Source organism: Oncorhynchus kisutch, linkage group LG8 (genome assembly GCF_002021735.2).
Source record: "Oncorhynchus kisutch isolate 150728-3 linkage group LG8, Okis_V2, whole genome shotgun sequence".
Lineage (NCBI taxonomy): Eukaryota > Metazoa > Chordata > Actinopteri > Salmoniformes > Salmonidae > Oncorhynchus > Oncorhynchus kisutch.
In genome coordinates, this window is record NC_034181.2 from 31022752 (window position 1) to 31045445 (window position 22694).

The following is a 22694-nucleotide window of genomic DNA, read 5'->3' on the forward strand; positions in this document are numbered from 1 at the left end:
ACTTCTCTACTTGGTTTCACACAAACAATCTATATTGTGTAACCCAACTCAGTTCTGCATGGGTCTGAAAAGAGAGATGTGAAAGATTGGGTCTAACATTGTCTTTCCTGTTGAAAACAATTATTTAAATGTTGATGTGGAAGCCTAAAAACCCTGCGATAACACGCATGTGTGTGCACCTCCACAAATCAATGGAATATTTGCACTTAAAATAGCAGTCATAATGCTTTGTGGTCTGTGTCAGTTCAGTGTTTGTCTGCAATGTTTTTTTTTGCTGCAATATTGACGCACAGTCAATACATATGGGCAACAGAGCACAAATTAAATCTTTAACAAACTTACTTTTGGAGCTTGTCATATTCTCGTTCAAAGTCTCTTTCAACCTGTAAAAACACATTGAAACTCATTGTTAGATACAACATTATCATCTTTGTGTTCATGTCTGTTCAGTCAATGTTGTTCCATTATAGTCCTAACACGTGCTTACCAAATACTAAATATCCCTGCTATTGGAGAGACAGGCCAATTACAGAGTAACAGAATTACGCTTTGACTCAGAATCTCAAATCTCAAATATATTTAGATTTGTTTAACACTTTTTTGGTTACTACATGATTCCATGTATGTTATTTCATAGTTTGATGTCTTCACTATTATTCTACAATGTAGAAAATAGTCAAAATAAAGAGAAACCCTTGAATGAGTAGGTGTGTCAAACTTTTGACTGGTACTGTATATGAAAGTCAATCTCCTCGTGTTCCGCAAGTTTGGAAATCACAGAGCATACTATGCCTTAATTTCCCAAAAATATGGGCTCTTAGCTATGGTTGAAAAGCTAGTGGTAATTTACTCAAGTTACCCGGAATCTTCAGTAATTCTGGTAATTAACAGAAAGGCAATCTACTGTAACTTTAGTCATTTATACTTGAATAGCTTTTTTAAATGATTAATATATACAGGAGCATTCATTTTTTTATATGTGTGTTTATATTGTCTATGGGTTTCTAGTAGATAGACCATATTATTCAAGAGAAAATAGCAATATTAATGAAAAAAAAGCACCAAATCACACAATGGCATTATTTTCTATTAACTCTGCAACTCTTCCAACTTTGGACTTTTTTCGCAACTGCCACGAGATTGACGCCAAAACATTGACAACAAATACATAGACATAGTAAAATAAATAAGTTTGTAAAACAAATATTAAGGATATTTGATATTTGCTGAAACCCTAATTTAAACACCAATGGTATTCTTTAAGTTGATGGTTTATATTTAGGATAATATTTTACAGCTTTCTCATTAAATTTTTTTGTATTTATTTCAGACATTTTACATGTGATAAGGCCACACAGAGGGCCAGAGATAATTACAGACACCTGTGATAATCTGAAGTACCCAAAAGGGCCACTAGATGTCTTGTGATAGATTCCTTAAAATCCTTGAAAGACACCACTATTGTGGTGGTTAACTTCAAAGGTTTCCAGTAATATACCCTCCCTTTGCAACCCTACTCTTGGCTTTCATTTGACACCCAATTTGATATGGAACTTGTGCTCATGGGTCCTTTTCGATGGAAATGCCCAACAATAAAACCGTAATCTGAGCAGACCGGCTCCCCCTTGTCCTTGGACAATTAGAAGTCACTCCAGTTCCTCTAATTTGTTTCATGTTTTTAGTTCTAGAGGTCTGGTTGAAAGCCCACACCCTCCTCTGCCTCAGATCAGACTAGACTGATTGAACAGGCCAGCGCTGATTATGGAGGTAGCAGGGGTTCCTTTTTTGTGGTTCTGTGGGCTTCTGGATAAACAGGCAGCTGCCCGTCTGTCACCGGAGGGAGGGCTGTCCACAGGGCTCCCTGTACTCTAGCCCACTCCCTGGGTCTGGCCTGGGATGTCACAGGAAGCTGCCCAGGAGCCTGTTCTTACTGTCTGCCGCTGCTGGGCCACAGTCAGACAAATTACTGTGGAAGTGGTTTTCCCCTAAGGAGGGTGCCCACTCACTGGCAGCAACCTCAGCCCCATCATATGGCTTGGACAAATTGACACCCCACAGACTCACTTGCCCAGGTTCATTGAACTTGTCTGACAATTTGCTGATGGTTACCTCTAGTAGACTATGCTCATTTTGTGAACCTAGACTCATACGCCTTATACAATATCAAGATATTTCTGAAAATCCAAGGGTAACAAGTGAAAAATGTAGTTGGTCAGGATGAGGGACTTCCTTTGGGTTTCCTCCACATTTTAAACAACATTTCTGAATGTGCTGATTATAGGATCCTTTGGAGAATCAATAATTGGAAGTAGAAGCTGGGTAACTGCTCTCCATTAAATTCTGTGGGACCTGAAACATTGTGTGAGGTTTATTGAGTCACTCCACAGGCCACATAGACACAAATTAAGCCTAACTCCTTCACTGCCCAGTACAGTGTGTGGATAGGGGTGCTCTCCCTCAAAGCTAAATCCATAGTTTAAAAGCTCAACCTGAATTTGTCTTCCAGAAGAACATTTTGATCCTCTTCCAGAGCCACCACGGCATTTCAGTCTTCGTCAGAAGGACACTCATATTTAAAACACACAGCATACATTTCTAACAGCAAAATGCTAATGACTATTTTTAATTGGTTGGGCCAGAGTGCCTAGCCTTAGCCCATTAAAGGGGTACAAATATCAAGCTTGGATTGTTGCAGTCTGAAAGTCTCTCACGCATCAGTAAAACAGTGAGTTGTTGTAAGATCCCAGGATTCCTCTATACAACAACAAGCTAAATAAAGCCTGGTAGCGAGTGTCTAGTGAAATTATACATGATTTCATTATCTATTGTCTGGTTTCATTGGTGTTGAAGGTGCAACACTAATGGAAGCTCTTATGTTGGCATGTTAGATCATTTTTGTAAATTAGGGACAGGGAGAGGAGAGAATACTGAACACTTACTGTTTTGGAAACAATCTGCTTTTTTGGTTGTCCAATCTTGAAGGGCATCCTAGAAGCAGACAAAATTATCAATTGGTGGGACAGACACATACATGTACAACCACATTCTGCACATCACAAAGACAATCTAACACATCCAAACACAGACATTTAACTGAAATGAGAGGCATTTTTAAAGGGCTGGCAGACCACAGCAGGTACTCTGACTGGTAGGTAATAATGTGTTGTGAAGTGGGACCAAGTGAACAAGTGTATCCTATGGCTAAGTCACAGCCAGCCAAATGCAATTCTGTTAACCCCTGGCCTTGTGGAGTGCGTTTCAGGAGCCCTGTGCCTTGACTTCCTGTCACCACATCTGGCTTCCATTGCTAGCGGATATCACTAATTAGAAGTTGCAGTTCCCTCTGCTCCTAGTGACTTTCCTGCACCCCCCCCGCGCCCAACCAATCAAACACAGGCCCACATCAAACACAGGCCCACAATTGATTTGATTTGAGATCATGGGCATAGCCTTACAGATCGCTGTGATTTGAGACTGCAGAGGCAGCTCACAATGAATCACTCTGCACTCCTTACAGCCCCCAGTCAGTCTACAGCCTAAGCCTATGGTTTATTAAAAACTTAAATGCCAGTATGATGACAAGATCCAAGGTTAGCCTCCTCATCGTTTGATAGAAGGTTTCAAGATTCCCAAATTGTATTAATGGTGTAGTGGTTAGATTAAGAATTAGGCTACATCCATATGCAATTTTCCTCTATATTAATTAAATTCATGCCACTGCTGCCAAAAAATTATGTAATTTAAAAAAATATTGATATATATTTAAGTCCGAGACAAGCTTTTATATGGAGTCGTTGGCTCAAATGATTGGAAGTCTATGGGAACAGCGAGCATGTCATTGCGCTAACACTAGTAGCAATGCACACTAGAGGTTGACACGGGAACAGGATTCCCGCAGATCCCACGGGATTCCGGCAGGAATGGGAGTCAAGTTCGGGACAGTACGGGACAAGATCGACAGTCCACAGGAACGAACAGCACATAAATAGTTCTTATTCTTACAAGCATTTCACTACACCCGCAATAACATCTGCTTAATATGTGTATGTGACCAATACAATTTGATGAAAATGTAAAAAATAATGTAGCCCTAATATAGTTTACTTAATAAAAATATATAAAATATATAATGGTCATTTATCCCATTCCCCATCATCAGCTCACACTCTAACACATCACTGCACAGTCACTACTTTACCTCAGATGCCAACATAGGTCAGTGAATGACGAAGCTTGCAAGAGAGGAATTGCGTTCATCCGACTCTGGGTAAGTATAAGGTCTGCCTTCATTGCCAAAATCTCGTAATGTGGTTGTTCTCAGCTGTGTGTGTAGGGCAGGCACTGTCTCGTGAGCGTTGAGCAGTTGCCAAATGGAGCAGTTGCTATGGCTACTCACACACAGAGCGCAGGACAGAGACGAGCGGCTAACGGAGGAAGTTATTTCTGATTTCTGTGCGTAAAAATGAACACGGGCAGAAATGATTTTTATCAGGATGGGACCCGAAAGTTCTGGGGTTATATAACTTTTGAACAAGTAAGGGAAACATTTTGACAGGATAAGAAGAGACAGGAACGGCTTTTCACACACCCGTGTTAACCTCTAATGCATCCCCCTACCCTTGCCACCACTGCTGAAAAAAATCATAGGGGAAATGCTGATACGTAAAATAGGCATCTGATCTGATGCTAGTTTTGATAGGTAACGGCATCTTTTCTTAATGACATTAGTTTTTATCCACCTGAAACCAACTTTCTAAACCATAAGTTGTTACTTAAATCACCAGAATGATGGAGAATCCACGAGGAAGAAAACTTTGTCTTTATATAGCCACTGCACATGGCTGTAGGATGTCATTGACGTGACACTAACAACATCCAAGGCACAAGATGGACGGTTGCCGTTGACAGGCTCAGTGAGGCAGCAGCTACATCAAAAGAAAGGTGTGTAGACTAATGAGATGGAAAGGAGAGGGTGTGAGGTAGGGCAGCGTTGTGCAACCAGGAAACGCCACTGATGTGTGTGTGGCAGTTCCCTTAGATGACGGCTCAATCAGAAATCCCAATACAGCCAAGAGGCAGGAGGGAGTATTAAGTCCCTGTCAAACTAACCCTGGTAAAGCCCTAGGAGAAAGATGATTTTGATTCCCTTTCTGACTTCCAGAGTAAAGCAATGTTAAGAAAAAAAGAATGTATCCCATTCATAAACCACTGTGTCATATCAGATCAAGTCCAAAATCTAAGGTTGAAATGGCTGATTTCAGGAGGAAAACATACTTTCACCTATGTCATACTTCTGATGAGCCAACACCATCATGGTGTTGTCACCCACTGAAATTCCTGTGGTCCACAGGGTGACTCATCTTACTACATGCAACGCATCACCAGTCCACTATGGCAGTAACTAGGCCTAACTATCTGAGCAACAATCTGGAGACTTTGCAAGGACTATTATGCTATGTCAACTGTTTGTTTAAACATGCAGTAACTTTCCAATAAAGAAGGGAAGATCATTAAGGCAACAAGGCTTGCTAGAGCTCTTGCAAAACACCCTGACTGTAGCTTAGGCTATATCTTTAACCCTTCAATACAAAAGATCTTGGCCAAGTAGAACATGCAATCTAGCCCACTGTAACACAATAGGGCATAGACTGCTGTTGTTAATAAGTATACTTAGCCTATGTGGACACTGCCTTATTTGCTCAAATTCCCAAAGTGATCCAGAGAACAGGAGGCTATATAGAGGGGTAGAGGAAGGAGGATGGTGTATGCTGTGGGAATCGTTTGTTATGTTTCTTCACACACTGTGCCATTTTAGTAGAGGCCTGTACATTTAGAAACTTTGGTTAGCAATAAGCCCTGATCCCATGACCTACTCAAAGGGCAGGAATGACACAGCTTGCACAGAGCTACATTAGGTAGGCTAACTAGAGAGCACAACCTTCTCTCTTATGGACAGACTTGCAGCTTATTAGTGTAAGTGAACACTGCACAGTGATTACAGCAAGCCAAGCACAACAACAGCACAACATTGTGCTCAAACTACAATAGGTTAGGCCTAGATTTCAGGTTCAACAACTGAGAAATAAGATGGCATGTTTTGGGGGATTATTCTATAGAATAAATATCAGGTCAAAAATGATCATCTTTGGACATGTTCCAATACTTGAATTCAAAACAGCAATACAGTGCTTAGCCTATAGGTCAATAAACGTATACGGCATACTTTCACTTCATTAATCAAGGAGTAGGCAAGGGCCAATTTAAAGACAAAGTCTTAGCCCTTCATTTTTTATATTTAGCCTAAATGTCCTTACACAATTATAGCCCTAACATTTTCTTTTAAAATTAAGCACAATAGTCCCAATTTTCCCAGAGTTCTGCGGTGGTCCACACGACAATATGGCTGATGGTGTAGTAGGGATGTCAAATGTTCAGCCTGCTGCACAGACCCTATGGACCGTCTAGGGTGCCTGGTTATATTTTGCTTAGGAGCATTTTTTAACTCTCTCCATGTTAAAGTAGGAAGAAATACACTTAGTGTAGCATTATTATGTATTTGGACATATAAAACCAGTGTTTTACATCAAAAGGCCATGACAACAGGAAGCAGCAACAGTATAAATCTCAATGTATGTTTTGGGAATATAAATGGTACTTAACATTTTCCAACAGGATTCTACTTTATCAGGTAAAAACTACAAAAAAATATTATGTTGTGATTAGTAAAATCGTGATAATACGTTTGTCCTGGCTAGGTGTAGACCTTTTGCTTAAAGGGGCAAACTGCAGGTGAAACAATAAAGCAGGCACCCCACCACTATTTTGGTAAAAAGCTGAGGGATAGGGCTGGAGATACGTAACAACTCAAATTCAGGCCGAGCTACGGATGCAAGGACTGACCAACCATGATATCAGAATTATAGTTATAACTGTGTGTTTCTATACAGTGTTGACATTGTTTACAAACATTGGATTAAAGCAAGCTTATATTTTGGATTCTGATGTGGTAGGACAGTTGAACTAAGCTAATGAGGCATTTATAAATTATATTCTTCAAGAATCAAGGACTAAGCTGTTTCCTTACAGACGTCACTCTAGTCTAGACGTATGCATGCCCAGAGAAACAACAGTCTTATTTACCATCACAGCTATTGGCTCTGCATGATACAAATACAGAAATTATGCTGCTACAGCTAGAACAAATGAATAAATTGGAACTACAAATGTGTACGCCATCGGCAAGGGGATACAATTAACTGGGGCTATTGCAAGGAGTACAGAAGACTGGTTGAGGACATTAGGAGTGTGATTGTTCTGATGAACCCTGAGTCAAATCACTCACGTCATAGAAGCTGGAGTGAGGGCCTGACAGGAATGCATCAGTCAGCAAAGTCCATAAAGGGCTCTTTCACTGGACAGGACCTTAATGCTTGGCTGTGCCTTCTGATGGAAGCGTGGCCTGCCAGCTATTGATCCTCAGCCTCAGCCGTGTGACGCTATCTTGATTATTTCATCACTGGCACATTATAGCCATGCAAATGGGGGGCAGTCACGGAAGCACAAGAAACGACCGAAGCTCTCCACCCAATAAGTCCCCTACATATATCAAAGACAGGTCTGAAGGGGTGGGGGATAGCTAATGTGTATGGAAAATGTACTGTTCTGTATAGCCTGTACGGGTATCCAAACATTTAGGCTACGGTGAAATGTTGGCTGTCAAGCAAGTTCCTCCTGCCTAGCTGGTAACGTTTCTTACCTAGCTAGCGAACGTTAGCAAAGAATGTAACTCCAAAGTTGACAATGTAAACATTGGATTTGAATTCCTTAGCTAGCTAACGTTTCTTAGTACTTGCACGAAACGATATCTGCTAACTAGATGGTAGGTTAGCTAAATGATTGAATAGTTAGCTACTTACTTAATCTAACAAGCTGAAGTAAGCAAGCCAACAGCTAGCTTGCAAAGGTAGCTAGATTGCTAATGTAAATAGATAGCTAACGTTAGGTCCCTAGCTAGGTGCGCTTATGCTAGCATTTGAAAATGAGTTGACGATTTTGCAAGGCAACTGGACCAATAGTATTACGACATTAGCCACATTGCTAATTTGTATCATATATTTGTAAAAAGCTTGATCAGTTCTATATTACTTTACTGAAAGCTAAGCCACACAGCCTAAATTCGCTAGCTAACAATTTAGCTTTTTTATTTTTTATTTTTTTAGCTAACAATTGAGCTGTCGCTAAACCCCACAATGTCACTTGTCGAGGCAAACTGTTAGCTTGAAGGTGAATTCGTCTTTCGTTAAGATAGCTGTTTTATCGAAATACATACCAGCTCATTTTGTCTGAATTTCTAATCCAGTTTCAATGGGCAGCTATTCTCTCAGCAAACCTCATCCCCTTTCACACAAAATAATAGATTAAGTAATCAGGAAGTGGCTACGGTAGTTTGTGTTCACGTGGGGGTCAAGGGGATTTTAACTACGGAAAGCAGAAAGGCCTGCACGGCACACTGGGTAACATGGATATAAAATAGAGATCGATCGAGATAAAACTATTTCTGTGGGATTCTCTCTTCAGAATGTCATTTTTTTTGTTTAAAATGTTATATTATAGTTTAGAAAATAAATTATGCTTCTGATAGATTAGCTCAAATCAAGGAAAGATCAGAAATAAAAGAGATCCTGGACCTTGAGGATTTCGTCCTGGTCTTTGTTGATTTCAGCCCAGATGTGGAAGCATGGAGATAATATATCTATATGGATGGAAGTATGATGCCATGCCAGTGCGTGTAGGCAGATCCCATTTTCAACGTTCTTTAAAACCTGTGTGCCTAACAAAATGGTAATTCCATAGTAGTCTACATCTGTTGATAGGCATATAACATAATGTTTCAGGCCTATTCCTCCACCAAATCAAAGATAATTTGAGTCTGTGTACATTCTGAAATGTTTTAAATAAGAATGTTATCTTTAAAAAAAAATATATATATATATATATATATATATATAATACTGAAAATGGTACGCACACAGTTTCATTTTCTTTATTCAAGTACTTTACATAGAAATAACAAAAACAATTGCGTTACAACAAACTGAAGTGCCAAGTTAACAATGAGGGGAGTACATCTCCCCACCACAAAAGGATAATACATGTCATTACAATATTCAGAATTTATATTAAGACCTTATTATAAGGTAATAGAAAAACATGAAGTAAAAACATCCACAATTTTTTCAACAAGACCTCTTGTTTTCTTTGAAAAGAAGCCAACAAAAAACAGTTCTCAAATCCTCGTGTGATTTTCCAAAATGTCCATATTTGTATTTCCGCAGTTTGCCCCATTTTACTAACGTTTAATGTTTTTATTGTAATAATTATTTCCATGCATAATAAAATTAAAATAATTGAGCACCACCTTTAGAACCTTAGGGTCGCTCTAAACATGTTTGGAACCTTTTCGTGCACATGCAAACATGAAGATATAATGAAAAGGAAACAGGAGATAACAAATACAATTTTCCCCAAAACATTTGAGTGCCATCTGCCAAAGGTTAACCTACTCTACTTAATATGGACCACATTGACAATTTTTGGAACCATCCTCAAAATAAGCATTTGGGATAGCAATCTATCATCAACTTCAACAGTTGCAGCATTTTTGGGTCATTAAGATGAGAAGAGCTGCCAGTCATTTATCCTAGTACAAGAGCGGCCATGGAGGTTTTGTTTGGAACGTTTACTTTCAGTCTTTAATATTCTTGCACAAAGGCAGCTTTGTAGTAAATGAAAAGTAAGTAAACACAGACATCAGCACAGGGCCATCTTGAGCCGTAAGCTGACTGAGGTCACATTTACGTTTGTTGCTTCTGTGGAGTTCTCATTGCATATTGTTCCTAATCACCCAACCATGCAACCTAATTTGGCACAAACATGACTGTTAAGGTTGGCTTGGGTCCAGGACTGAGCCCAGAACCATCAGGATGATGAGGAGAAGATATGAAGGCAGCTCTCTTATTTTAATCTCTTACACACTTAACGTATCCTCTCAAATCATACCAGAGCAAGACAAAAACAAAAAGGAAATCAGTCTAGAAATAGTTCAGCTCTAATTGACATGATAATGTCGACTACTGAAAGTACTTTGTTCAGATCATGGGGGACAAACAAAGCAGTATTGAATCATGATTCATGAGGACAATTTTTACTTTCAGATCTTTTGACAGTGGTTTGATATTTAACAGTAATGTGAAATAAAAATGTTCAATTGTTATATGTAATATAGACCATGCTTTTACACTGTGCAATTTGCATTAATCAGAGATGTGACAGATGACATCCAGTTTACAATGTTGTAATTACATGTCTTCGGGTGACAGATAGAAATATGTTGGCGTATTCTCCTCTCTTCCGAGCACAACTTCCACTCTTCTCACCGAGATCTAGATAAACACAGTATTCTTTAAAACCAAATCTCATCCAATACCAGAAACTCAACATTTGAACCTTCAGAGATGACCATCAAATCCACAGGGCTGCTATATGATCTCTGAAAACGGTCTTTGCTATTCTACCCTTACTGAAAGGCTTTTCTTGCTGAACCATGCTGGCTGAATTAAAAAGTACAGAATAATTCTGAAGGTATTTTGCTCATTCTCTATGGTTTTGAAGACATCATTCTAAAGCACAAGATGCTTAAACAACATTTAAAACCACCAAATTATGTCAACACCAAATCCTTGGAGATGTTCGGTGTTCACTGTTATAGATTATGTTTGCCCTTTCCACCTGAGAGCCAACCCTGTCTCAGCTGTTGAGAATTATATCCCCTCAATCACCCAGAAAAGTTAAGATGGGTTCACTTGCTTGTGTACACACTTTCGACATTAAAGGCAAGAACTGAATGAAGAAATTCAAGGGTTCCAATCCATACAGTTTTTTAGACTTCACTTAGCTTATGGCAAATCACACTTCAATTGATACAGTTTTGATTCAATAGAGACCAGTGTCATTTGAGTGTCATTATAGATAGACTGTAATCATCTACATTCCACTTCTATATCCTTTATTTTTCCACTTTATTCATGAACAGTTATCAATCCTTTTTAAATTCCTTCCATACATCGAACTAGCTCAAGCAAAGTCCAGGAAATAATAATAATTGTCACCAAGAATACAAGTGTCCTAAAATGCACTTCAATAAAGCCATTGATTTACATAATAAGTGAGATGATACTGTATGTGTGAACTCGCCAACACTTTCAGACAATGCAAGGAGTCTGCTAATTTACCCATTTACAGTAGATGAACTGGAGAAAGACTCTCTGGGGCCAAATTAATTGGAAAATAAGTGGACACTCGCCAGGAAGCCTAGCAATGAAAACAGTTTTGTACAGGAAAGAGGGAATATGGCCTTGGAAGCACATCGGATAATTGTGTGTTCTCTGAGAACAATGCATTTGTAAATTCTCATTGTTGACATTTTCAATCAAGATTTCTGAAAGTGTTTACTATCAGGCACATCTATGACAATAAGTAATCCATATCAAACACACAGAGAACACATTCGACTGTGGTGCAGAAATGATTTCACACGGGGCCTGATGGGACAGGAGGGGAAATAACTGTCCTTTCAGGGGAAAGACATCCTAGAAAAACATCAAGACCACAGCTGACAAGAGCATTGAGCACAGTGAAGACAACAATCTAATGTAGTGGATCAATTACCAAACAGTTTGGATTCACATCCCTGCAATGACTTGTATTATCCATTATTAGCTATACCTATACAGTGTTATAATTTGTGAAACTTCTTGTTTAATGGTTTTATAGATTTGACGCATTTGAGCACATTTTTTAATCAGTATGACCTAAGAAATTAATTTTTTCGGAATCTAGAGCCAATCAAGTAGTGTATAGCCTTCAGTCAATGCCAGACTTGGCATTTGTAAAATTGTATATTGCTTTACTGATCAAATAAAAATGATGATTTGTTTTGCATACTTATCTTTTTTCATATATTTGACTGAACTTTGGAATCCGATACATTACAGGTTTGTTTGCAATTGAAATACACACGATTTTTGTTCAAAAATGTTTTTTTGTTTATTTCTCTTATTAAGAACACATTAGTGTTTCCTCAAACCACTCCCCACTTACAACCCTACAGTAGGTACAAATAATATTAGATTGTTTTGAAATGGAAGATAAGGCACCCAATTTGGCACTGTCTCAATGCTCCAAAGTCTTTGGCAAGGACTTGTTTTCACAGAACATCCTGCAGTATCATTACTTTAGAGTGAGCATTTGAAGACACCTTCTGCACAAGCATTCAGTCAGTTAGAAATGTGTGCATTTTTATATAGTGTACATCTAAATACAATTGCACACAAATGCACAATTTAATACTGAAGTTTCCACAATCTGAGTACACAAGTTTAAGTAATATACCTGTATACATCTCTCACTGTAGAAAAAAAAAATAATCCCTCATTTCTAAATTCAGAATCTCTCAAAACAATAGGAGGTGTAAACATGGAAATATCATGTAGATTCTATGGTAGTTCTTACAGGTGTTGCTCATCGTAACAATATGCAAAACATTTGCGTCCCTTTCATTTGACAATATCTCTAATTACATGCATGTAGCTGGCAGGTCTCTGTCAGTGAAAGCGCAGATAAAAGACCCTCTAATTCATCTCTGCTTTTATCCAGATGTGTTGTCGGCTTGCAATAGCTTACAGAGGCAGGCATTTCAATGTTTCAGTCTTTTTCTCTACGCTCTCAACATTTTATTTCAAGATTGGTCGAATGTGTCTTAAATGCACTTATAAATATGACCAAGAGGAGTCTTCGGAAGATAGACGAAAGCTACATAAAACACTCTTACTTAAAATATATATATTAACTTAAAAAGAAATATATATATATATATATATATATGTTTATCTTGGACATCTTAGTAGACTATCTTTCATGGATGTGTGTAATTTGTAGTGAACATGTTGAAAATGTCATTGGTTCAATGACACATTGGTTCATGATTATTTACCATTAATGTTGCAATCCATTTCACTGAGTGTACATCAGACCACAATAGTTTACCACCAAATACTGGTCCATTGACCACAGGATCATGTTTGGATGGACAAAGCCAATGATCCCTGGGCTTTTTAACGCTCATGTTTTGAGCTTATAGCAAAATACTTTTGAACCATTGAACTGTAACTGTGATGCAAATAATTGCAAAAATGCTACTAAAATCGAAACTATTTTTGAGTATTTTGCGGCTACCAATCTGCCTAAAATCAATGTCGGAAACATAGTTTATGTCTTTGTAATGTTTGGTTAATCACAGGCACAATTAAGAAAACAAACATAGTCATTATTATCCCCATATGTTTGGCACATTCTGTTGAGAAACAATAAAAAAGACAATATAATTAAATACTTTTTCAACAAAAAGACAGGCAATCGAAAGTGCAGTAAATAAGGTATCAACAACAGTACACAAATACAACCAATTGCACTTTTAACAACCAGATGAAATAAATGCATACATCCCAAACATAGCTCACCTTATTCTACGCCTAGTTGTAATTCAGTCTCAACCCAATTGTACAAAAATGTTTGAATCCCTCCTCAGTCAAGATTCTTGGTGAATTTCTCAGAAAACACAAGACATGATATGACTTCAGAAACTTGAATTGAATTCTCAATGATATGCCATGTCCTCTTGGACAGCCGGTGCCATGATGCCCATCTGCTTGCTGGCATTCACACAGTTGTTGGCCGCCCCGTCTATGTCCTCTCCTTACCCTACTCTTACAACAAAACAAGCCCATCTCCAAATAGAGGAGGGAAATATTACCTGGAATAAAAAATTAGGAGAATGTAAGAGGAAAAGTGAGAGAAAGAGTCATCTATTTGTCTCATTGTGGATAGGACCTTTCCTCAGTCTTATGTTAGAGCAGGGTGATGATCCATCCTAAGCACAGGTAGTGACAGTCATGATGTTGCCACCGCTGGGCCCTCCACTGCCACCACAGGAACTGGGGGGTGAGCTGTGGCTGCCAGCTGCCCCACTCCCCTTGTCGGCCGGCTTCTTGTCTTTCTGCTTGAGGTGAACTTTGGCATGTCTCTTGCGCTCGTCACTCCGGGCAAACTTGCGTCCACAGAACTCACAGGAGAAGGGCTTCTCGCCCGTGTGCGTGCGGATGTGGGTGGTCAGGTGGTCACTTCGGCTGAAGGAGCGCATGCATATGCGGCACTGGAAGGGTTTGTGACCCGTGTGGATACGGAGGTGGCGTGTCAGTTCATCTGAACGGGAGAAGCGTCTGTCACAGTTTTCTGCTGGGCAGGCATGTGGCCGCTCATGCACAGGGGTTTTGCTGGGTCGGTTTGGGTACTTCCGTGGTCGGATTGGTTTGAGTGTTAGCGTCTGTGGTGGCTGGTGGTGTTGAGGAGCAAGCTGCTGCCCGCCAATGAAACCTGGATGAATCTGCTGCTTGTCTTTGAATGCTCGAATGGTCTCAAGTGGTGTGATAGGTGGGGGGTTGACTCTAATTGGGTCCATGGACTGGAAGGGCTTGTGCTCCATCACACCAACCTCACCCTGATGATGGAAGAGGTTGTAATCTGGGATCATGGAGAAAAGGCTCCCGTCCATGGAGGGCTTGGAGGTGGTGTGATAGTCATTGCCGGGGTAGCCGAGGGCAGTGCTGGTGGCAGGGCTGTGGTGGAAGGAGACCTGGTCCTGGTACAGCTCGCTGCAGGTGGAATAGGCGGGCAGTGGTGGACCGTACACTTGCTCCATGTCTGAGGACTGGCCGCCCATGCTGGCCCCAGAGGACGACGTCTGTGTGGTGATATTGCCAGGCGACGGGGAGACACCCAGGATGCCAGCACTTACTAAACTAATGATATTGTTGTCTGAACACCAGCCGGAGCCCCCGATTCCACCCGACGGAGGAGTGTCGAAGGCAAACTTCCCCAGATAGGTGACGGTCTGCCCACTGCGGTTTGACTGGAAGCTGGAGCCATACTGGATCTCTGCGGTTCCCTTATCACTTCCCATCCCCAGATCCATGATATTATCTGGATGACAGGGAAACAAATGAAATACATTTTAATGAATAGTTCACCCAGCTGTTATAACATGAAAATGAAATACAACTAAAAGCAGAACCTGTTAGAAAAAACATACATGAAAGTGTGCAGTAGAACTAGTGCAGAAAACTTTTTAAAAAGTCTAGAAGCTACTACGCTAGTCTACTCTAAATATGAACTTGCTTGATTTCAGTCAGAGCCCTCGATTAGTCCGAAATTCAGCTTCTCTGCATATCTCTGCATATAGTCTGCCAAGAAAATATCATAAAACAAAGCAGCCCAATACAGTTCATAGGAAAAAGTGAGCGGTGCTGTCAGACCTGCAAGTTTATCCACTGACTTGTGCATCTGAGACAGTGTTCTCTCTCTCAGATCCCACAAGCTCTCATAAATCAAGACCTAAACACCCCCCTTTGATCCAGTCATTATATGTCTCACAGGAGGACAGCCACACTGAATGGCAAGATCTGATTTCCACACAATAGGGTGCAAGCCAGACACCACTGCTAGCATTTTCACAGATGCATGCATGTTCAATGTAGCTGCGTGGGTTTTAGCAGAACGAGATATCTACTCAAAATGAGGAAATTCAACTGTAAAGTATACATCCTACTCAGATCATTGGGTCAGCTATGCACATCTGGTCATAGCAATGCACATTTGGCCATCTAGCTAAATGTTATGTCCACACTAACTTTCTTGCTCTTTTGTCAGTGTGTTTTCCACTAGTACTGTAGTAGTCTGTCTTAGGTATTATATAATATCAAATCAGACACTTGCAATGAAAACATCCAAATGAATGCAGTTTTTGCACAGTTTTGTGCAGAAAATGTAACAGAATTCATACATCAACAGAGATAAATCAGCCAATCATTCACGTCACAATAAATTATACACAGGGGTGCTTATATATTCAGTCCCAGTAATTACTGTCTGTTTACCAGAATTTGGCTAAGGGCAAAGCATGATGAAGCAAACAAAACCAAAATTACATACATTTCACACAACTATTCAACACATGAGGTTATATTTGAATTGTTGTGGAGATGAAGTAGAAGAAAACAAGCCTAAAAAAATAGCCAATGCTTAGGAGTGTGTTTCATCATGTAGGCTATTGGAATACAAGGCAGACACTATCTTGCTGTAATCTTCCTCAATATTTTGATTTGTTTGAGTTAAAATAAAATGTAAGCAGTGTCACAGATGTTGCTCTAAATTGAGCTGGTGTTATAACTTTGGGGTAAATATTGTGAGAGAACACCACTTGCACAAGGGACCTAACACCTGGATCTAGGTATTTCAAAAGGTTGCTCATCATAGGGAATAGCTATCACAATGTGTGTGATTTGAATGAAAATATCCAGTCGGATATGATCTGACATGAACATGTTAGATTATCATACATTGATGGCTACCTGGCAAACACTTGGCTAACCTAAGGTGTGAGGCATGTCAAAGGGTTTTCATCTCCATTACGTTTTTCAAAAATCGTATTTATTTCCGATTAGTTATAAGAACAATGCTGTATCTCTGAGTATCGAGAGGTGATAGGCCTACTTATATCAGAGCAAATGTCGTTTTGCTACTGTACTAGGGCACCGGGACGGGTAATGATAGAACATATATCAATATTAGAATTAGACGTGGTTGGTGCTGTGTCTTCAGTCATATATTTGTAAAGGTTATCTACAATTTTGCTTACATTTACTTTGCAAAGTAATAGGTCTAACATATTGACAAATAACAAATATCCATAGATATTTGATAATCAATATCGATTATATTTCGACAATTGTAAGTATTCATTGACGAACTTATAAACAATACTGACACTACAGATGGCTATATAATTATGTAGTGAAATAGTTAGACTACGCATTATATTTAATTAAGTTATTAAAGACTGTATAGGCCTTTATCTTTAGCTTGCGGCTAACCACAACTCTAACAACAATTAGGCCTATTTATTGAGTTTATTGAGTGACACACTTTCAACGGGGTACCATAAAATTCCTCGTGTGTTGATATACAGTTCCCGAGGTCCAATTGAAATGTGCTATATGGTACTTCTGGCTCTAAATTTGAATAAAATATGTTGGTGTGTCTGAAGCATATTTGATCTGAAAACATGTATGTGCTGCTATCAAGGTTCGTTTCAATTATCATATTAAAGTAGGCCAACATGTTCTTCTATACGTCACTTTAGAATTGACAAACACTTGCATTCAATTTTAACAGAAAACATTATCATGTTATGTCACACATCTCTGAAAATGAAAGCTGCTGTCCTCTGGAGACTTGCATTTCAGTGAGAACCTAGAAATACATTTGTATATGTAGCCGAATCATTATGGTCGTATAGAATGCTATAAGGCTTTAGCCTAGCATACTCGGGAGGCTAGGCATGGGAAAGCTTGAAATGCAGCGCCGGTCGAACGCCCACTATATAGGGGATGGCCATGCCACCTTAGCCCAATCCAAAAACAATAACTAAATTCACGACAAATATACAAACAATTATTAATGAATTGACTAATTTAATGTTGACTCGACATAATGAATGTATGCAACTGTCGTTTTGGTTACAGTGGCACATTTATTTATGGACGATCAATCAACAAAACGATGGCTTCAGTTTAATTTAACAAAAAATATCTAGGCCTTTCATACCAGGTCAATTTATGTTTTTGTTTTGGTGAATAGGCTTAGATGTATGATTTTTTTTAAATCTATGAATCTTTATCTATCTATGAATCTTATGCCAATTCGGACGTTTGTATACTTACTTTCACTTTAAAGGCATGCCAATCATTTTGTGTAATTTTTCACCAGAGCAGATAAGTTCATGATACTATTAGTTACTTGACCTTACATGTAAATTGCAGGTTGTGAAATCGTGACGGTTAACTCATAGGCTTGGACATCGTTAAACTACGCATCATATTTCTGGCATAAATTCTTGCCTCTCATACGGTTAACACTAACAGCACTTGTTTGACATGTCATCAAAATAGTAGTATCTAACCTTTGTGAAATATGCTATCAAAAACAAGATCAGACTCGATTCAAATGAGATCGAGTCAGTGCGTAACAGCCCGAAGCGCAAACAGGTGCCTAGAAGATGTTCGCGGCGCGCGAGCTCCAAGACAACTGTTGCGGTGCATGCGTGCTCTCCACAGTTGAGACGCGCTGTAGTTAAAACAGAGCCTTGATAGAACAGAACCCAATCACATCACAAACAAAGTAAACTATTCTTACCTGTATTCATTTGCGAGTAGTGGTTTATAGAATCCGTATTGGTGAAAATGTTCATAGACGTCGGAATGTCCTCTTCTGGGTAAAGACTGTCAGGAATCGTGTTTATTAAACTGCTCATGGTAAGAGGGAGCTTGTCCGCTAGTTTCCCTGTCATAGCAGTTATTTAGTCTGACATAAATGGCAAGGTGCAGGTGTCCGAATAGATCACGAACAGTGTTTTCAAATAGAAAACACAGTAGATGATGATCTATAAGAATTAGAGAGAGGAGGGGAAAAAATCCTAGATGTTGTAGGCTATCCAAGTTCCTTTCAGAGACAGCGTTGATATCTCTCCGTTGAGATACAGTCGAACTGAATAGTCACAGGCAATTGTTATTAATCTAGTCTACAATGATTCCTGTTTTTTTGCTTGTTGGGAGTTTAAAGTCTGTGAATCAATGAAACGGTGGTGGTTGCACAAGTGTAGCGCTGATCTGTATTGCTCGTATAGGGAACTCCAGCGCTTGCTGGTATTAAATAGGGGGACGGAACATTTATGTGACGTAGATGACCATTTATGGATACACAAAGCCACACCGTACATAACACGTCACCAATGGAAGCACCTCATAGTGGAAACATTAGAGTCTGTTGCAGTAAGACAGTCTCAAGCGACGGATGAGTTCCGTGGAGCGAAGCCTGTTTTGGTCTACTGTGCTACCTGTAGACGAACTCACATTTTATAAAGTTTTCAACCAATTGGCATAGCTTTGTAATGAAGCATGTTGTTTGATACGAGCTATTCGTGTTGTCCTTGAGAACACATTACACTTTTATCCTTTGTCATATTGGAACACTGACAACTGAACCACAAATCATAATCCTTCTGGTCAAAATGCCATTAGAATCATCATATCCATTAATGTGTAAAGCTGCTTTTGCCAAATCATCGCAATTATTCGTTGTGATATAAAAATGAAAATATAAAAATTTGGCTAGACAACGGGTTATTGCACATTTGCATGGGTGACAGTTTTCAGCTTTCAACATATAGGCTAGTGAACATTGTAAAGGTAAGCTATGCTATAGCCTACCTACTGAACCAGTTGAATCCATACACAATATACCCGCCGTAGACAACTGTGCGTAAAATCTTGAAGGCATGTCAACTCTTCTCTTGAAAATGTTTTAGCGTGATTTAAGTCCTTAATACTTTATTCACATCTTACATGTATGTGCATGTACAGTATTATACGCATGTATTGCATCATTACACATTGTAGTTAAATAATGGCTTTATAGCCTACAAAATCCATACGAGGCAAATACAGTTTTATGGATGCGCACTCCAATTCAGACTTTTGATTACAGTGGGCTCAATGACCCCAACTTGTGTGTCTCTTGTCATAATGTTGCACCACACTGGCTTCTTGACGTTGAGCTGTAGCCTATACAGTAGAGTAGTCCTGCTTGAACTCGTTCTCACTTTATGTGCAAAAAAGAAATAATCATCCCCACACAGTGCATCATGAAACAACTAACTTGCACAACATAACGCATGGGGTTTAATTGTCCGTCTACACTCTAAAACCCTTTTCATGCACCAACATTGGTTTACAAAGACAGTAATTGTCAGAGTTAATCGCTTGTAAATATTGCAAGCGCTCTGTGAATCCACAGGCTTGCTTTGACTGAAGTGGAAACTCCAAATAAGGCATTGATCCGGCACCGCCCCTCGAAGTCTGTATTTGGTTAGTAATGTTCCGGTGAAGCCACTGGTAAGTGGAAAAGAGATCTGAACCACAGATGACACAACGTCATGGGTCATAATTCAACAATTTGAGGAACCTGAGAGACAAAATGTTGAGTGTTTCTTACCCAATTAATAGACCCTCCCTTGTTTGTGATGTGCTTCCTTTGACGACTTAGCAGGCTTGTGAACTCACCACTATAAGACACGGACTGTTAGGTTATTACTAAGCTACTACAAGCTATTACCGCTATACTACCACTCACTATTCACTAATGATGATAACAATATGGTCACACAAACATAACTGGCCATATGTGGCAATATGGGGCTCATATTAAAATAATTCTAAACTTTCAAACAATTCTGAGTGGTAGAAATAATCACATTTGTTTGAACATTTTAAATGTAGTATGCCATTTCTGGCCTTGAATATTTAAGAATGAGATATTAAACAGTCTAGTATTAGCTCACAGACTCCCTTAATAACTGGAAAATAGGATGTGTGGGAGAAAGTCTGAATCATACTCAGTGTTTGGGGGGCTTTTACTAACAGAACGCACAAGGAAGTCCTGTGTCTGATCCCTCTAAGGGCTATGTGGAACAGTCAGTGTGTAGGTGAGCCATGAGGGGGATAAGTTCAAACTGCCATCTGTGGATTCAGGGCAGACTCTAGCCTTTTGGGGGTCCTAAGTAAAATTTTGTTGGGGGACCCCCCACCCTAAGGGCAAAACATTTTAGTGCCCACCCGCTAGTTGGCAGAGAGATACATTTGACGTTTTAGAGTTCATTTCATGCAATTCTACACATTTTTCCATGTGTTATAGAGAAAATGTTGTGGTTTTATGACTCATTTCATGCAATTCTACTAATTTTGCCACGACTTATGCCATTGTAATATGACATCTGAGTGAGTGTGACTAACAAAGTCAATATGGGTCCCCTGAATGTCAGGGCGCCTGGGCACGTGCCCTGTGTGCCCAGTCGCTAATTCGACTATGATTACTACTAAGTTTAGGTAGCTGTGATAACTCACCAATATACATAATTATTTTTGCTGACATGGGTTAATTGAGGGACTGACAATGACTGACATAAGCGGAAAAACTGCTGATGCACAACCAAATTTCGAAATGGCACCTTCTATATTCTATTATTCTAAATCGCAACAGTAAGTTGAGAACCTGACTGATTTCCTATTTCGTTTCGCTTATGTCGCTTATGCCTGGAACCAGCTCTGTGTGCATTATTTAGAGTGTCCTCACTGTACTGGAAATACAGTAAGATCAGGGATATTATGGTTATTATCTGTGTTTTGGATTTCCTTTTCCTTCAACTTGGAGAAAAAAGTCTGAGTCTGAAAATTCATGTGAAAGGAGATTAATCGGGCAAACGGGTTTTATAATCCAGATGTGAATGGGAATATATGATTGAATACTGTATTTACCAAAGGCACTCTCCCAGCTGATAGTTCATAGGCCTTTAGCAGAGGCCCACAAAGATGTATGCGTCTAGTAGTCAAGGTGGGAGTGTCCAGTAACAACGCAGGTGGAAAGCAGTGTCATTGCACCTCCCTCTAGTTAATTACTAACCCTTGACGGTTATTTTATGGATAAAAACCAGTGAGGATATTCCCTTTGAACTAGAACACCAAGAGGTCCTGACTCCTTGCGCCTCCAACGCCTTTCCTCTGGGGAACCCTTTGTATGGGGTGGAGAGAGGAACCTGGGCCGGAAATAGCTGCCTGTTGTATTTCCTAGACGTCCAGGTACATGAGGTGTCACAGTAAGGGAAGCAGTATGCATGGTGGAAGTGATTCGTTACATCACCTGGATCAAAGCTCCCTGTCTGGTTTGCATATGGGGATTCCGTGGAAGCACCGGCTTGTCCAAGATGGTTATCTAGCTCATTTGAATACAGTGCCACTATGGATATATAATCAAATTAGTTCACTTTTTTCCATCTACATGGGGGCCAATTCAAATGTCTGTTCCTCGTTGTATCCAATGAACAGTATAGCTTACTTATCCCTTACAAGAAGAAGATGATTTATACAAGTTATGAAACAACAATGAAAGTTGCCAAATACCACATCTTTATCTTTTCATATGGGTTCTAATACTGACATGTATACATTGTGTTGCTGGGTATGATAGCTCATATTGCTAAAATAATATGATTTGCATACATTGGTATCATAAGACAAGCTTCAATGCCATTACAACTCTCCTTCCGTAGCCTCCAACTGCTCTTAAATCTAAGTAAAACTAAATGCATGCTATTCAACTGATCGCTGCCTGCACCTGCCCGCCCATCCAGCATCACTATTCTGGACACTTCTGACTTAGAATATGTGGACAACCACAAATACCTAGGTGTCTGGTTAGACTGTAAACTCTCCTTCCAGACTCACATCAAACATCTCCAATCCAAAGTTAAATCTAGAATTGGCTTCCAATTTCACAACAAAGCTCATGCTGCCAAACATACCCTCGTAAAATTGACCAACCTACCGATCCTCGACTTTGGCGATGTCATTTACAAAATAGCCTCCAATACCTTACTCAATAAATTGGATGCAGTCTATCACAGTGCCACA

The 22694-nt window shown here is 39.5% G+C and overlaps 2 protein-coding genes across 3 annotated transcripts in view; both read right to left on the bottom strand.

Annotated features, from left to right (window-relative positions):
• The window catches only part of bin3 (bridging integrator 3), a 39071-nt gene extending 30589 nt beyond the window's left edge, over positions 1–8482 (bottom strand). For both annotated transcript variants that reach the window (XM_031830104.1, XM_020489935.2), the window contains exons 1-3: positions 8330–8482; positions 2940–2988; positions 343–383 (exon numbers count right to left, since the gene is read on the bottom strand). In XM_031830104.1, coding sequence (XP_031685964.1) covers positions 343–383; positions 2940–2988; positions 8330–8337 — 98 coding nt within the window. In that variant the 5' untranslated portion in view covers positions 8338–8482. The remainder of the gene's footprint in view (positions 1–342; positions 384–2939; positions 2989–8329) is intronic.
• Positions 8483–9029: 547 nt separating this feature from the next.
• On the bottom strand, positions 9030–18855 carry egr3 (early growth response 3). The gene is made up of 2 exons (XM_020489931.2): positions 18367–18855; positions 9030–15096 (listed from the first exon to the last, which is right to left on the bottom strand). Exons 1-2 carry the CDS (start codon positions 18518–18520, stop codon positions 13988–13990), a joined length of 1263 nt encoding a protein of 420 aa, XP_020345520.1. The 5' UTR covers positions 18521–18855; the 3' UTR covers positions 9030–13987.
• Positions 18856–22694: the final 3839 nt, after the last annotated feature.

What these genes read in the sequence shown, in the direction of transcription:
- egr3 (XM_020489931.2), bottom strand. Translation starts at nt 18,520, where the DNA reads ATGACAGGGAAACTAGCGGACAAGCTCCCTCTTACCATGAGCAGTTTA. An exon ending in CTACTCGCAAATGAATACAG is followed by an intron (nt 15,097 to 18,366) that starts GTAAGAATAGTT and finishes CCTGTCATCCAG; the next exon opens with ATAATATCATGGATCTGGGG.